This window comes from Engystomops pustulosus, chromosome 2 (genome assembly GCF_040894005.1).
Source record: "Engystomops pustulosus chromosome 2, aEngPut4.maternal, whole genome shotgun sequence".
Lineage (NCBI taxonomy): Eukaryota > Metazoa > Chordata > Amphibia > Anura > Leptodactylidae > Engystomops > Engystomops pustulosus.
The window spans coordinates 111292744-111310058 of NC_092412.1; the positions used below are offsets into that span (position 1 = coordinate 111292744).

The following is a 17315-nucleotide window of genomic DNA, read 5'->3' on the forward strand; positions in this document are numbered from 1 at the left end:
ATTTACTTACCCGGCCCATTCGCGATCCAGCGGATTCGGGTCCGGACGGGATTTATGAAGGTAGTTCCTCTGCCGTCCACCAGGTGGCGCTGCTGCTGCGCTGAAAATCATCTGAACGTGCCGGAATACACCGAGCTGGACCAGGTGAAGGTAAGCGCTTCCCAAGCGACACATTTTCGGTTTTTAAATGCGGCAGTTTTTCCGAATACGTCGGGTTTTCGTTCGGCCACGCCCCCCGATTTCCGTTGCGTGCATGCAAATCGGAAATATTCGGGTAACACGTCGGGAAACCGCGAATCGGGCCCTTAGTAAATGACCCCCATTGAATACACAGACATGAGTGAGGCTCCTTTCACACTTGTGTTGCAGATCAAGACAGAGTGCAATGCATGAAAAACTGAGGGTAGTGCCTGTGATTTCTGTTCAATAAACTTTATTAAGATTTGCCAATGACTTAGTTGTAGAGTAATTAGGACATGTCTCATGTATACGGGTGATTCAGATATACATATACCATCCGTATGTTCCTGGGATTTTCATTAGTTTGCGAACTGATTCATGAGTTTTGCATTTTCCACACACACTTTTTTGATCAGTGAAAATCACATTGCACTTGCATGTGATTTTTGGGTGTGTAAGAAAACAAAGTCTGAAAAAAAGCCACAGAATACATTGGGACGGAGTGCTTGTGAAAATCGCTAGTGTGAATGCGCTCTAACACTGCACTGCCATTCTGTGAGCTGAATCTTACCTTAGAACAGAAGGAGCTGTCTGTCTAAGACACTAATGAGACACATGACTGTGACCCACCGGTCACATGACCCTCCCCGCCCACGCCCTCTGCTGACACCACACTACTGTCAACAGCAATCACGTGCGCGGCACGGCCTGTGGTTGGTTGAGCAGTGTGCCGCTCCTAGCTGCAGTCCCCGCCTACCGCTAGAGACGTGACTGGGTGCCGAGGCTCGCCATGTTGTTTCCCCTGGCGGCGGAGAGGAGCCGGGGATACACCGCGGAGACCTGCCCGGCACACACTGCCGCCGCGCTCGTCTATTACTCCAGGTTTGTGCTTGAGTTGTGTGACGTCATGGGCCAGCGCTGCTCCGTAGACATGTGATGTCATGTACGGGTGTGCGTGTAGTGTCTGCCTGTGCTGTATCCTGACCCTGCAGTACTGGGTGTCCTCTCCCTGCTCTGCCGCATTCATCCCATGACACTGCCTGGATGTAACCACAACTTGTGTAACTTTCCCGTGTACTCTGCGGCATTTCCTCATAGCTCAGTGCAGACTTGTGGGGCGTTGTGTGGAGTGACCCGTTCCCTTTAGATGGTACAGAATGGTTTATCTACTACACATCTCTCTGTAAGTATCTACAGGTAATGTCCTGTCTGCAGCTTTGTACTTAATCCTGGAAAGCTGCAGAAAGTTTCCATGGCTGGGTGTGCACCTTGCATAACTGCTAGGCCCGGGTGTGCTGGTACACCTCTCCACAATGGATTTAGCAGGTTGCAATCCTACAGATTGGCCCCTGAAAGTCAGGACCCCCCCATGCACCCTGTTTAATCCCCCCTTGTCTGAGTGCACCAGAGCAGTGCAGCCTTCTATAGGAAGTGGACTGTGACTAATGGGAATCCCGGACTCGGTGTTCCAGTTTACCAGGAAGAGTTGCTTTTCCAAGCTTTGTTATTTATTATCATTTTAGATCTGCTGTACTTTTCCAGGATTGACCTATAAACTCAGATTATAATCTGTCCCAGCGCACAGAAGTGTCTAGAGTTTGGCTTGGGCAGTAGGTTTGTTGCGATCTATTTCTCTATGTTCTGCCATTATCTTAGAAAATAAAGCATGTTTTATGTTACAATGACAATATAATAATAATATAATAGATGGGATTGCTGCACTGGTCTGGACAGTACCATTCTGTTATCTCTGGACATGGTGGGCTAAGATAGGGAACACCGGGTACTATAAGGGGTCCATGAGGATACAGCATCTCCATGGAGATGCTTTTATTCTTGTGTATATGTCTTGGCAGAAGATCAAACTTGTAACAATGACTAGAGTTCTGTAGCTTCCCCCTGCAATGTAACAAGAAAGAGGAAAAAGTATTGCTCTACAGTCTTCTGTACTAACTCTTGTAACAAGGGGAATATTGCACGTTTTAGAACATTTCTCAGTCTGTGTATTTAAGTGCCATGACACCCCTCTCCTCTCCTGAACTTTCTTCTTGTGTTTCTTGCTATGCTGCGTGACTTTCTATTCCATCATTTCTGTTTCCTTCCCATTTTCTGAGTTCGAGGCACATGACTTGTGATCAGAATTGATGAGGAGCATGATCTCTCTCATTATATGTTGGACTCATGACTCTTATAGTCATTTTCAATAGTAATTGCATTAAAGACGCTTCCGCCACCACTGCTAGTTAAGTTCTTATTTACTTCATATTAGAGACATCCTATGACTTTAGTTAGATGTCTTCCTGACATTTATTAACTTCGGGTAACTTGGCCTAACATTCCTCCTGGAAACATCTGCCTGGTATGAAATTCAGTTTCCTGGGAAAGCTGGGTGTTCAAAGTGTTGCTGCGTTGGTGTAAAAGGGCAAACCGAATATCCTTGTCTTAGTTCATGCTGCATATACTATACAGGCTCTATTATACAGCGCAATTATCTATCTGAAGATATCATTCTGATGATGAAACATGTTGTATAGTTCTTTTAATAAAATCCACTTAGACATTTAATTGTCTCCTGATCATTTACACCAAGGCAGCGCACACATTGAACATCCAGCTTTCCCAGGTCTTCTAAAAACGAGGGTAAGGTAACCAGTATGCATCACAAATTCATAAACCTCTATAGGAGCAGTGTTCAGTCCATTAAATGCGACCACCATACAGTCCAGGTTTTATAGACCAAACACTTTTGTGTGAATATGCCCTTACAATGCAGGTAGAATGGTGCCGTTCAGGCATGAACTTTGAGAACCTATCCACACTGATTATCTATTTGGCCTGACGTGGGACATTTGGGAACTTGAAGTTTAGCCCATAGGCCTTGCATCTTACAGAAATAAGATGCAAGGACTCCCTGTCTGCCGGCAGGGCTGCAGTGCCAGACTGTAAAATTTAATACACTACTGGCTGGCAGACAATTATATATATGCGATATGGACCCCTGCTCTGTTCACTGTGTGCAGTCCAAAGGATTGGACCAAAATCTGAGCTCATTGCCTTGGACTGCAAACATTCGTCTGCAGCTGGCCTTATAAAGTGTTTTATTGGCATCTTATTTACAATGGACAGTTTAAAGGGGTTTTCATAGGAAACATGGGGTCCCAGGTACCTCCTTTGTACCCCTCGTCGCTCCCCGAGATGACCGAGGTATAGCGGATCTCCTGTTCTTGTGATCTGTAGGGGTCTCATCACAGAGACCCTCCCCACTAATCAGTTAGGCCCTACTGATTCTTGTTTGGTGGGAAAACCACATTAATGTCGGTCATTTCTATCGGAGATCGTGTGATTTCTCGGGCACCTGTACTATAAGTGTTTGCCTCCTTATCTGAGATGCTCTCATGCTCCAGTCATATGACACCATGCTGCTGAGGAGAATACAAAGCTTGCATGGTTCTGGTTGTCAGCTGGTCACTTGAACACAGTTTTTATGTTGCGCGAGTGCTAGATAAAAATACATAGTTTGGAAAAATGAAATCACACGTTGGTTCTCAGTGGAAAAAGGTTTTTTTTTTATAAATTGTGTTAAATTGGGTATCAATAGTCCAGTTGAGTGCTGAATTCCAAATATCTCTTTAAAAAAAAAATCAAAGAAAGAAACTACAGGCGGTCCCCTACTTAAGAACACCTGATTTACATACGACCCCTAGTTACAAACGGACCTCTGGATTTTGGAAATTTACTGTACTTTTGCCTAAGGCTACAATAATCAGCTGTAACAGTTATCAATGGTGTCTGCAATTAAGAATTATTGTTAATCCTGGTTCTTATGACAACCCAACATTTTTAAAATCCAATTGTCACAGAGACCAAAAAAAATTTGGCTGGGGTTACAATAATAAAGTATATGGTTCCGACTTACATACAAACTCAACTTAAGAACAAACCTACAGAACCTATCTTGTATGTTACCGGGGACTGCCTGTATAATCAAAGGTGGAGCAGGTGTGAATGAATGTCACCACAACACTTTGTATGACTAAGCACTTTGTATAGCCATCACGTGGTGGTATCGACTACTGGTAATGTCTGCTCCTGGAGATCTCTTCCCTGCGGGTAATTGGGGTGTCACTGAGATCCGAGTTAGTTTGTGGTGCTACACCGTGCAAATGGAGATCCGGATTCATAATATTCCAAAGGTGCCAGGAAAAATGTGGACCACTTCATCGCTTCAATGCCATGGGGGTGGTATTATATAGAAAATGGCGTAGAACTGGTGATAAATGTAACATTGTCCACTGCAGAATTTTCCAAAATGATTTGCATTACACAACATATATAACCGCCTTCTTCTGCTTCTATATACTGTATAGTTTCTTCCCCCTTAAGCATCATAAAAAAGCGGATTTGTTGGGGTGTTTGTCGTTAAACCTATCGACTTGTTACTGATGAATCTCAGATCATTTTTTTTTCAAGATTTTCTGATACTAGGTATAATTCATCTACTGTTCTTAAACCTCTCCTGACAACAATGCCGCGCTGTAGTTTCTTTCTTTCCTAGCACGTTGTCAGGCCAAGTGATAGATGGACGGAGAATGCACAAAAGGCATTCACTGGAGTGCAACAACTGCTTTCTGTACCAGGTGTTGGACCCCTGCCCATCACAAGCATAAGTGACCAATAAATAAATCCTGGAGTTCTGCCTATTGCAAATATAAAATAAATTAATAATTATACGTTCTCTACGCTATATACTCGTATAAGCTGAGTTTTTCAGCAATGGGGCATTTCATATCAGTAAAGGGTGACTGGCTGCGTGGGGCATTTCATAACTGGGAGGGCGGCTGGCTGCGCCGGGCATTTCGTAGCTGGGGGGGAGGCTGGCTGCGCCGGGCATTTCGTAGCGGGGGGGGGGGGAGGCTGGCTGCGCCGGGCATTTCGTAGCTGGGGGGGAGGCTGGCTGCGCCGGGCATTTCGTAGCGGGGGGGGGAGGCTGGCTGCGCCGGGCATTTCGTAGCTGGGAGGGTGGCTGGCTGCGCCGGGCATTTCGTAGCTGGGAGGGTGGCTGGCTGCGCCGGGCATTTCGTAGCTGGGAGGGTGGCTGGCTGCGCCGGGCATTTCGTAGCTGGGAGGGCGGCTGGCTGTGCCGGGCATTTACCACCCTAGGCTTATACTTAAAGGGGTTGTCCGAATTCTGAAAAAAAACTAAAGGTGGCCGGGAGAGGGTGCCCTCCAGTATCCAGCTTCCGGCAGGACCCGACAACCTTCCGGCCCCCATACACAATGCTGTGAATAGGGACGGGTAGGCGTGGCGGGGAGGAAGCTGAGTCCTGCGCTGCTCCGGCGGCCATGTTTGTTTACATGGCGCCCGGACTGGAGCGACAGCAGCGCTGGATACTGGAGGGCACCGGAAGGTAAGTAGGACTTGTGTATGGGTTGTGTATTGTAGCTGGACTTGGAGCATTCTTTGCCATTTGTGAGTCCATTTAGCTGCTACTTGCTATGAAGGTGCAAGTTGTTATCCCTCTAAAGATGGGTAATATGTGAAGACAGCTTGGTCTAACATGACTTAATAATGGTTTATTTTTCTTCCTTTTAGTTGCTGAGTGATGTCGGACAGTGAAGCAGGAAGGTATGAGGCAACTTTACTATTATAGCCCAGGGATTCAATGCTATTTTGATTACAACTCCAATTGTCATGTGGACTTCTTGTCAAGTAACAAAAGTTAATACGGTCATGTTTCTGCTTCCACATTGCGGTTTCAAGAGTTTTTTTTTTTTTTTTTTTAACCTGTAAGCATGTGGGTTTGAGTCTCGCCAAGAGTTAATGGAGCCTGTAGCCCCTCAGGCTAATTTGCATAATTTTTAAAGCCCCTTTTTCTTTAAAAAAAAAAAGGCCATAAGAAGCTAAGAGAACAGCAGATCCTTTCAGAGGGGGGCATATACCAGTAGGTCAGCATGCATGATGTAAAATCCTTGATCTGGTGATAGATGTCCTTTTAAGGGTTAAGAAGCTACTGAGCATCTAACACATGTGATTAACAAGATGTGGTGTATTATTTCCATATCTTATCGTATTTACACAAATCTAGTTATTTTCCACTTGACAAGATCTATGTAGAGGTTGCACAAGAGCAGGGTGTTGTCCTGTTTTTTTTTTTTTTTCACCTCACGTCTAATGTTGATTTTCATGTAAGTTTTTTTCTTTTCTCTCCCTAGACCGGCATATTGAAGACAGATAATTTTGACATTTCTAACCTTTAAAATGGCATCCAAGTCATCATTACTGAAAGTGATACTGTTAGGAGATGGAGGTGTGGGGAAGAGTTCCTTGATGAATCGTTACGTCACCAACAAGTTTGATACTCAGCTATTTCACACGATAGGTGTTGAGTTCTTGAACAAGGAGCTTGAAGTGGACAACCATATGGTCACCATGCAGATCTGGGACACTGCAGGCCAGGAACGATTCAGGAGCTTGAGGACCCCTTTTTACAGGGGATCTGACTGTTGCCTACTCACATTTAGTGTAGATGACTTGCAGAGCTTTCAGAACTTAAACAACTGGAAGAAAGAATTCATCTACTATGCTGATGTCAAAGACCCTGACACTTTCCCGTTTGTAGTTTTAGGAAATAAAGTTGACATTGCTGAACGCCAAGTGTCCATGGAAGAAGCTCAGAATTGGTGCAGGGACAATGGCAACCATCCATACTTTGAGACTAGTGCAAAAGATGCCACTAATGTGGCAGCAGCATTTGAAGAAGCTGTCAGAAGGGTTTTGGCCATTGAAGAAAGATCAGACCAACTGATCCATAACGATACAGTCAACCTGCATAGAAAACCCAAGTCCACTTCATCATGCTGTTGACTTGGCAATTGCACCTGGTAGAGCCATTCCTTGTACAAGGACTGCTCATGAATAAGCAGACCAGGTTATCACACTGGAGTTTCATTAATAATTCTAATAATAACCCCTTCACCACGAAGCCATAAACCTATCACATGTGGTGGGAGGAAAGGTATCACATGTGCTGTGTAGCTGACTCCAAATTAATGTGTCTAATAATGTACCTAACAAGATCTTCTGTACCGACCTGAGCAAAGAGAAACCTAGCCTAAAGGTTACGCCTCATTTATGTATATGCAGAAATAACAGTATGAACTGTTGCTACCAGATTGTAATAGGAGTCTACCAATCCGTAACAATCAGAAACTTTGCAGTCTATGTTATGTGTTTTCTTTCCCCTAAACTATATGTTATATGTATGATAAACCAGGGACACCACCTCACAGATCCAGGCACTGTGACACTGTAACAGTCTGTAAAACCAGCATAATTTTAAAAGTTGATTTTAGAAGGAAGGAGGCCATGGATAACAAATATAAGAAGAATACCACAGTCAGTGTCTGGTTCTATGGACTAAGTATCATGCTTGATTTTGATGGTGGATTTATTTTAAAGGTTGCAGAGAAGGAGCAATAAGAAAAAAATATATATTTTATTGTCATTTAGAGATAAGTTGACCGAGGTTCGGGTTCGGGCAGCTGAACAACCAGTCCAGCAAATTGTTGCCACTAGTAACAAGACGTGGCTATGATTGCCATGGCCAATTGCGAGGGGTGTCAGTTCGTCAGATTGGCTGTTTGGTCGCCAGTGGCAATATGTCCGGATCAGCCACTCATCTCTAAATTCCATACAGTATGGAAAGAGAAGTAGTGGTTATGCTAGAAATATAGGAGCGAAGAGAGGAGTCAACTATTATTATTATTATTTTTTTTTTGTATTGGTCACTCTCTGTTCTGGGCCTAATTTTTAAGCTGTTGCCTCCAATTGGTACTGTAATATCCACTCTGCATAGTATAGATATTAATTTACTATCATTTTGGCTGCGGTTAAATTGAGAATACCTAACATGTTTTATAAAGGGTTAAACAAACCATAAATATCATGAAGGCATGCACACAATAGACAGCAGTATATAGGGTTAGAAACTTTCAAAGTACAGACCTACCATCTAAGGTTAAGCTGGCTGGAACTTAGACTTCCCTCATAACCACAGTTGTGTGTTTGTCTTATTAGATAACCACACCTAATTATTTTAATAGGATCACTTACTGCGGGTGCAGCATTAAGGCCTATAACACTGGCCTGGATGTAACTGTATCACCATGTGATGCCCCAATGTCTTTCATAGTCCAGGAGACTCATCTAGGTTGCAGAGGATTTGTTTGCTTGACACTGGAACTACAGAGATATAACTGCAGGCAAACAGAGGTACATATCTAGGCTTGATAGTAGCTAGCGTAGGACACACAATGTTTCTGGGGCAAAACTGTTCTAGTTGCTCATGGCAAACAGAGTTCAACTTTCATTTACTGCAAAAGTTTATAAAATAAGCTCTGATGAACTAGAACTGTTTTGATCTGTACCGTCTGATAAATCTCCCCCATTGTGGCTGGTGTGTGTGAGCTGGCTGCCGTGCTATACAACTTGGAGCAGGTCCTATTCCGGTCATCAGAAAGGGAAGGGACCTGAAACACCTGTGCACTCCTTACATTGGTGAAACTATGCTGAGATCTTGTGGTGTGCAGTACAGAATAGTTATCGCATGGTATGGAAAATGAAATTAATAACTATAAAATGTCCACGTTAAAGCAAGCAAAAAATACTCCTGGAAAACGTATGGACTGCTGGTGATACTAGGATATTCACTCCGCTAACAGTAAATAGAGAAGTCACAAATGGAATAACCCTTCAGGAGTCCTCAATAGTAGAGAAATAATGAACAAAGAAGGTTGTTCCAGCGGAGGAAAAAAAAAACTCTTAAGAATTAAAAATATTTTGGAACGGACTTTAAATTTGTCTACAGCATTACTAATTTTATTGACACATGAATGTTGTAGCATGTTTGCATAAAAGCATGGCTCGGGGCTCTCATTGGTGGTGTACTCCATTTGCTCAGAAAGTGTAATAACCCCATTGAGTATGACTGCACGTTATGCTAGTGTGATAATGTACCATTCAATATATCTGAGGGCTTGTACCCAACAATTGTCTTTCTAAGCTCTGTGTCATAAGATGTGGCCATCGATGCCAAGGATAACCATGAAGCTGCTCAGCCCTTGTGCATATCAGATTATCAAGATGCATTATCAGTGCAAAGAAACTGATCTATGCACAATAAGTTTTAATAAGAATTGTCTTAACTACAGAGTGACGATGAACATATCTAACTATATTTTTACAAAATCTACATTCCAATTTTAGTTAACAAATGCATCATTTGGGAAAATGTAAAATTTATAGATCTATGGGGGATTTTGCTGGTGAAACTTTGTTCAAGGCACATGGTCAAAGTATGTATGTATTAAATGTCACATGTTTGTTGTAGAAAGTGATTAAAAATCGGTTCTATTTTCCCGAATGCAAACTATTTTGGTAACTCCGCTGAGGATAGGATCAGAGGATCTTGACTCTGGAATAGCTATAGTGTATATTGGACTGTCTTTATACTACTGTTGAAATCTTTGCCAGTTACCTAGTCCCCAAGCTGCCCATGCTCTAAAAATGTCTATTTTCGCACAGCTGAGAGCAATGTTATGTTCTGCAAGTTCATTCAACTTGAATTGTATGGACTGAGCCTGAAGCTTTCCACTAGATTTTAGGACAGAAGCCTCAATAGAGAAATAAAATGGGATTTCCAGCCACTGAAAAATAGTAGGGGTCTGTAATACAGGCACGTCTACCTAAAGGATCTCTTCCCTGAATAACTGGGCATCTACCGCGGTGGGACAAGCCATTAAAGGAGTTCAGTTTCGGCAAATTGTTATAGTTTGTAAAATAAAAGTTTAACCATTTTGAAATCTACTTTCTGTATCAATTCCAAATGTATAACTTGTCTATTTTTATCCCTGCATTTGGATAACTACACATACTAAATATTTTTCAAGGGTATATTGACTTCTGTGGGAGAGCTAGAACAGCATTAAAGGGGTTGGCCACTTTTACATAATTTCCCTATGTGCCTTTGGGGTAGTCTCTTCGTCACTAACATTTACTAAAACGCAATGTGTGATGGGGTGGAGCCTATAGATTGTGCTTAAAAACGGAATTGAAACTTCATGTTAACGGACTGTGAAAAGAGAGAGGATGTTACATAGATGACCTGGAGCAGTGAGAGAGGTCAGCCGTATATACAGAGGGAAGCATGCAGAGAACAGGCAAAGGCACATATACATGTCTAATAGAAGAGGTTAATTGAAAAGTGGTCACCCCCTTTAAGAAGTAGGAGGCTCAATGCAAATAGATTTTATGCTAAATTTACTTTGCAGGTTTAAAAGTTGACAAAAGTATTTTTATTTTTCCCACTTATGATTTTGTGAGAATTTTGTTTGAGCATCTTCCCTGCTGGTGATTATTAGAGAATATAATCTAACAATAAAGTAATACAAATGACGAGTGTGAACATTGTTTTATTCTTTACGACATTTCCCCTGTATCCCTATAAAAGGCTTCATGCTAACATTTCCTACATAGCAGATGCAGCTGGTGTGGGGTGTCCTGTATATATTATAAAATGAAGCAGTATCCAAAGCAGAAAATAATTGGGGCACGTTTACAAGTCTTGCTTTGTGCACCTGTGTGTGGGGGGGGGGGGGGGGGTGCCTCACTTTTCTGCAGGTCAGATGCATCTTCCTCAAATACATGTGGCTTTGAAAAGTTAAGGTCTTGAAACTTTGAGGCTCATACCAAGAGATGTAAACGGTTCAAAGCTATTTCTTATACCTGGTAGGGGCAGGTGTGTTATTGCACCAAACTTTCAAATCTCAAAACAGGTAACTGATAACCATGGCTTTGAAGGGAAATTATTCTGTATTTGTGACTTAAGCCAATAATACATTTGCCCCATTGTATGAACATCCCATTGGAAACCATAGAAAACAATCTAGCTAAAAGAAAAAAAATAACATGGACAAAACAAGTGTTTATTGTTACGGACAGTAAATGAAAACTATAGACAAAAAGCATTACAACTGAATACAAAATATAACATATTTAGAATTATACGTTTCCGCGCCATACACGTTCCTTCGAAAAAGACAAAAACACCACAACTCATTCCAATTGCAGAGATCCAGCCATCCATAAAAGGGGAAGGATCTCATCATCCCACAATTCAGTCATCTGTGATACGTTCTAGCTGCGTCTTGATATTTCTCTCCCACAGCTTCTGGTTGTCTGAAAATCCATGCTTGCCTTTGTTGAAGGAATTTGGTCCTGCCGATGTTGGGGTATCCCTAAAATGACAAGTTGTATTTTATTCATCTGCAGCACTATTTAATTTAAAGGGAACTGGTCACCAGAGGGCTCTTTCACTGCTCACAGGTTCCAAAGGAGACAGTACATAGCAAACATGCTTTTATCTTTTCTGTACAGTACAGAGTTTTAGAACTGCTCACTACGCATGCGTCCCTTCGCTACACTGTCTTACTAGGCCAGTGATGGCGAACCTTTCAGAGGTCGAGTGCCCAAACTGCAACCCAAAACCTGCATATTTTTTGCACAGTGCCAAAACAGCGATTCAAACAGTAAACTTATTGCAAATTTCTTGCTCCGTGCCGTACCACAGCTTTCAATGGGCCAGAGGGCACGTCACTGGAGCTTCCCTTGACAGCCACCTAAACAGGAAGATTCAGGGGTTGCACAGAAGTGGCTCCAATGATAACCTGACCCTGGAGACTACAGGAGGATCCCTGTCTGGCAAACTCTGCCCTGGTGAAACAGCCTGAGTGCCCACTGAGAGGGCTCTGAGTGCCACCTCTGGCACCTGTGCCATAGGTTCGCCACCACTGTACTAGGCAGTGCAAATTGCGTAGAGAGTTTGTCATACTGGGCAGTGCAGAGGTACACATGAGAAGCGATACCCCTCACTGCGCATGTCAGTATTACAAAGCATGTTGTTAGTGTGAGCCTACGTCATTAACGGGAGGGAGTGGGTTTGGGATGAATAATAATAAGCGCGGGGGGGGAGGCACGAGCCTCTCATTGATTCAAACGAGCAGGCAACCTTAACCATTTTGAAAGTGCAACCCCTGGGACTTAAGTGTGAGCTGCCAGGTAAAGTTTAAAAGCATAATTCTAAAACTGTACAGAAAAGATAACAGCATGTTTGCTATGCGCTATTCAGTCTCTGTTGGAACCTGTGACCAGTGAAAAAGAACCCTCTGGTGACAGGTTCCCCTATTAGCAGTTCCCTGCTAATAAATGAAGGGCAAAAATTTTTTTGCAGATGATTTCCCTTGTTTGATGTGATTCCAGGTTGCACACTGAGCTACCATACTGCTCAAAGCAAAGTTTGAGATGGAAAATGTGCCTTTTCTACACTATAATGGTTTTTATTAGCACTAGGGTTCACCTCCCAAGACCATCATCACTTCAGGGACACAGTACTGTAGCACTAACCAATAGAAAAAATACAGTGCATGTCTAATCTTTGGCTGCCAGTCCTGTAAATTCTCACTTCCCACACAAAATCTCAAAAGGAGAGACCTGCACGATGGTGAACAGGACTAAGCTGTAGAAGTGGTCAATGTTAACAATGAAGGTGATGCCTCAGACTGCAGGTCGCTTCTGTTGCCATACGTCTTATCTTTTCTGGACCACCTACTTCATTAAAGGGGTTGTGGAAAATAAGAACTACATGCGACTTTCTTCCAGGAACAGCAGTGCACTGGTCCCTGCTCAGCTGTATTGCTACCAAGGAGGCGGAGATGCAATACCAAACAACCTATGAGCAGACATACAGTTGTTTCTGGAGAAAAGCTGCTACAAGTTTGTAATCCTGGATATCTCCCTTAAATTTCTATATTTTTTTTGCTTTCTGTTAAACGCTTCTAAAATAGAGCATAACGGAAAGCCCTGAAGCAGGTGCGAACTGGGCCAAACATATAAGACTATTCAGCATCCCCACTGCCCCATTATAGTAAATCTGTTTGTATCCTTCATGAAGCAGTTCTGTGCCCGCATTCTTGCTTTCTGGAAATCGACATATGCAGCCAGTCTTGCTCTTGTTGTAATCACACACAAAGAGGCACCTGTAGGAGACGCTGTGCAGACAAACTTAAATATAAAAGTTACAGTACCTTCCAATATTTTTCATCCTCATCTTTGCTTCTGGGGGCATTTCTTCAGGTTCACTCTGCAAATATAAACATTTTGTATTAAAAAAAAAAGTGTCTGGTGCTGGATGATAAATGTGGTGCAGTACAAGACTGTCTAGTCGTACTCTGCACCCTCTATTAGTTGGCTTACTTTACACCAGAAAATTAGGACAAAATTCTGTTGGGTCAGCAGAATTTTTGGCGCAACCTTTTTTTTTGTCACAAGGCCACTCCCCCTTTTCATACCACACCCCTTTGGTAGAGCTAGTATGTCTAAAACCCTTTATAAATGTGATGCAGACACTTTTTCAATGCAAACTATGACAGAATTTTGTTGTAGACAGATTAATAAATATCCCCCATTATTCCCAGGAAGAAGCACAAGCCCTCATTCTGTAAAGTTGTAAGAAGGGAAATGAATATATATAGCACTGGAATAAAGATGTTTTGACTTAACCACTCCTATCATTTGTTTGAAAACCAGCCATAGTATGGACAGGTCTTGAGTATAAGTATAAAAGTCAGATATTCTTGCAGCAGCATCTGCAATCCTAAATAAAGCACTTGAGAATTTCCCTGGCATGTAAAGACAATTTACTGCCAACTGTACACACGTATGGATCACCTCTAAGCTCATAATGAAAAGGGGATCCATAGGAAGTTTTAGCAAGATAAAAAGGGCCAAAAAGGAAAAACACACTGGTGGCTGAGGAAAGGAAAAAATACTTTTCCATCCCCAACATTACATTCCAGGGGCCCTCAATTGTCTTCTGAGGCTGTTGATTAGCCATTGTGGCCACCTAATCCAGTCCGTTCCAGACAGACTGAAGCAAAGAAGAATGGTGTCTGAATCCTGGTATGAAGTTTTGGTGGATGAAGAATATCATTTTTATGTTACACCTACCCCAGCCACCTATAGCTGTATTTTACTAGAACACCTCTAATTGCTGTAGTTTAATGTCAGACATTCCCAAACTGTTTCTCCCCTTTGTTTTGATGATACATCAGAACATAATTATGACCCAATATATAATAACCATTGTTATTGGGTATATAAATCAATGTGTGTTGTCTCGCTTTTATGGTCTCGCACTTACATCATCCGAATCGTTAAATACCGCAGCTACTGAACTTTTTTTCGGAACTACTGCCGGAGGTGCTTCCTTCGGTTTCTGAGAGGAAAAAAACAAAAAAAAAAAAAACTAGATCCAGTTTTTAAAATTTTGCTTTAATAGCTACCAAGAAATAAATTACTGCAGTTAAGGAAAAGCCGCCCTGTACAGCATAGACAGCTGTGGATCAAACATGGGCACTATGAAGTCCAACATGACTGATCCTTCATAGTGAAAGAATAGGCCTCTGCTAGACATAACTTACAAATCCATAGCAGATTCTGGGCCAGGTTTTTAAAATTATTAAATCAACACCCCAGTCAAAGCTAATCCAGTGAATAATGTATGGTGCATGGCCTGAAGGGAGGAGCAAGACTCATTCCTAGAGCCTAGAGTCCAGCTCCTCCTTTCAGGCCCTGCACAAGGTATAATATACGGACGCTTCAGTCACAGCTGATTCAATACAAGGTTACATTGACTATACATTAGACATATAATATGTGCCTCCATTACTTTAACTCACTAACCATGAGGCTCTTCAAAATGGCTGAAATTGTCTGGGAAACTGCCTTTAGGCCACATTATTAAGGTCCATGGCTTGCTAGTTACCCTATAAACTCAATCCAAAAGTTGTTAGTCTCTTTCTGTCAGATGTGCACAACCAAATAATAGGTTACTTTTTTTACACAAGAGAAAGGGGTAGTAGAGTGGACTAGAACTTTTATCGATGTATGTTACACATTTCTTTCTTAAAGTGACAACCGTAAAAATGTTACTTAACACTTGTCACTATAACAAAGAAATGTGATTTTAGCAAATATCAATAAAAGTTGTTTTATCTGCCGTCTAGTCCCCTCTACTACCCCTTTCCCTTGCGTAAAAAAGTTTCTAGTTGCCCTACCTGGCAATAAGTTCTTTGATCAGTGTGTCATTGGAGTGTGTGAGATTCACTCTCATGGAGATGACCATTGAAAAGTATGCCATCAGATCTGACATTGGGCCTTGGAAACCATAGTAGGTCATAGAAATTAATTTATTTATGTTCTATAAGTTGAATTAACATATAGCATATGGGCAAAGGCAAGGTTTGTGATTATCATTTGTGTAAAGTGTTGCCTTCAAAGAGCACTTTTATTTATTCATCCATCCATGTCATGATTATGACACCATTTAGCTCTGTAAATTCAGGAGCCATCATTGTTCTGCTGCAATGTCCAGAATCATACATGCAGCCTTAACCCACAAATATTTTATCAGCTTTTTTTCATCAGTATTTGAAAGCCAAAACCAGGAGTAGAAACTAGGTCTGCATTTATTCTGCAATTAGGCCCTATTCCTGGCTTATGGTTACAGATTACTTTTACAATGACCATGTGAAAGTTCCCTACAACCCTCACAACCCTGTAGCTGTGATGGTGACAGAGATAACGAGGAGCAGCTCTATAGGACTCATAGATAAACTGGAAGCTGGCCACATTAGGAGGATTCTTTAACTCCAATAACATGGAGCATTTGAGAACGGGTATGAGGTAAAGAGTGGAGAAGCATACGTTAGCCAGCTTCAGCAAGAGCTCTGGCCTATATAGAGGGGTCCTAAATCTGTAAAGATTCTTTGGCATGTGCATTTTGTTTACAGATTTAGAACCCCTCTCTATAGGTCAGAGCTCTTCCTGAGGCTGTATAACATTTTCTCGCCCATTTATCCACGCTTTTTGATACCAGATGAGAGCTGGGAAGCCAATGCTACGTCCCAAGAGGTGAAAAAAAAAACTGCTGTCTCTCGGATCCTCAATAAACACATTCCTTATATAATGGCGGCTCCCTGGAGCCTGGATACATACCGCAGCACCGAGCTTTATGGAGATTGAAGATGACTTCTTCCCAATCTGACCTCCTATGGCAAAGCCGATCTTGGAGACTTTGGATGGACAGGGCTCCTCCAGGGATGTGACTGGCGCCCTCTTCTCCGCGCCTCGGCCTGAGCTCTCCCCTCCATTACTGGAAGAAACAGGCTTAGTGTTCACTGTGTTTTCTGCGTCTTCTTCAGGTCCTGGTGAAGTTGAAACAACTTACCAAGATGAGCATTTTTGTAAAAAAGCTGAATGACGGGAACAGCAACCACAAAAAATACCAAAATTCACCTTATTAATAGTGTAGGCAGGCGCTTACACCAAGCATAGTGACAATGTGAGAATCACACAGCAAGCAATGGATAACATGATGGAGGGCGCCACAACACAACAAGCATACGCAGCGCTCATAGCCTCCCCCGGAGCGCACTACAGGCCGTCCCCGATCCCTGCAGCACATACAGGCTACCTAGTCACACAACATCCCGCAATGCGCTACACAACCCACAATCACACACTCTCCGTATCACCTCCTTGTCGCTCCTTCTTATCCGCCATCTTTCTCAGCGCTCACTAGACAGCCATGACGTCAGGCTAAGCCTCCAGCCAGCAGTGGAACCATAGAGATGGCGCTACACAGCCTAGAGAGTACTCGAGTACGCTCTGCACTACACTACAGTCTCTATAGTTCTGCTGAGTGTTTTTTTTTTGTTCTTAAAAAGCTTTAGCAAGTAATGACAATACTACATCCACTAATGAATTCAGCTTTTAGCCGCTTCAGAAGTAAGCTATTAACGTTACTGAATGCATCTAAGAATAAGAGGAGTGATCTGATTAATTATGTGGAACTAGAACACTTGGGGGATTGGCTTTATAAAATTTGATAGAGAACCAAATGGCACCAGGCAGATTGTCCCCGTTATTTCTCCTCCCACCCAGCTGCTTATCCTGTTATTTTGTATCCCGCCCCCAGCAGCTCCAACCCTTATTTTTTAACCCCCCCCCCCCCCCCCCC

The 17315-nt window shown here is 42.5% G+C and overlaps 2 protein-coding genes across 4 annotated transcripts; one reads left to right on the forward strand and one right to left on the reverse strand.

Annotated features, from left to right (window-relative positions):
• Window positions 1–854: 854 nt before the first annotated feature.
• On the forward strand, window positions 855–10633 carry RAB9A (RAB9A, member RAS oncogene family). 2 transcript variants are annotated; one of them, XM_072135980.1, is made up of 3 exons: window positions 855–1062; window positions 5774–5806; window positions 6394–10633. In XM_072135980.1, the coding sequence occupies exon 3, from the start codon at window positions 6440–6442 to the stop codon at window positions 7043–7045; it is 606 nt and encodes a 201-aa protein (XP_071992081.1). In that variant the 5' UTR covers window positions 855–1062; window positions 5774–5806; window positions 6394–6439; the 3' UTR covers window positions 7046–10633. The 2 variants fall into 2 exon arrangements, with proteins under 2 accessions (XP_071992081.1, XP_071992082.1); XM_072135981.1 differs by lacking the exon at window positions 855–1062 and adding an exon at window positions 1110–1363.
• Window positions 10634–11147: 514 nt separating this feature from the next.
• PCNP (PEST proteolytic signal containing nuclear protein) lies at window positions 11148–17062 on the reverse strand. Of its 2 annotated transcripts, XM_072135984.1 has the most exons (6): window positions 16831–17062; window positions 16524–16548; window positions 16292–16448; window positions 14436–14510; window positions 13321–13376; window positions 11148–11475 (listed from the first exon to the last, which is right to left on the reverse strand). In XM_072135984.1, the coding sequence occupies exons 1-6, from the start codon at window positions 16856–16858 to the stop codon at window positions 11355–11357; spliced, it is 462 nt and encodes a 153-aa protein (XP_071992085.1). In that variant the 5' UTR covers window positions 16859–17062; the 3' UTR covers window positions 11148–11354. The 2 variants fall into 2 exon arrangements, with proteins under 2 accessions (XP_071992085.1, XP_071992083.1); XM_072135982.1 differs by lacking the exon at window positions 16524–16548 and having other exon boundaries at window positions 16292–16500; window positions 16831–17012.
• Between the last annotated feature and the right edge of the window lie 253 nt (window positions 17063–17315).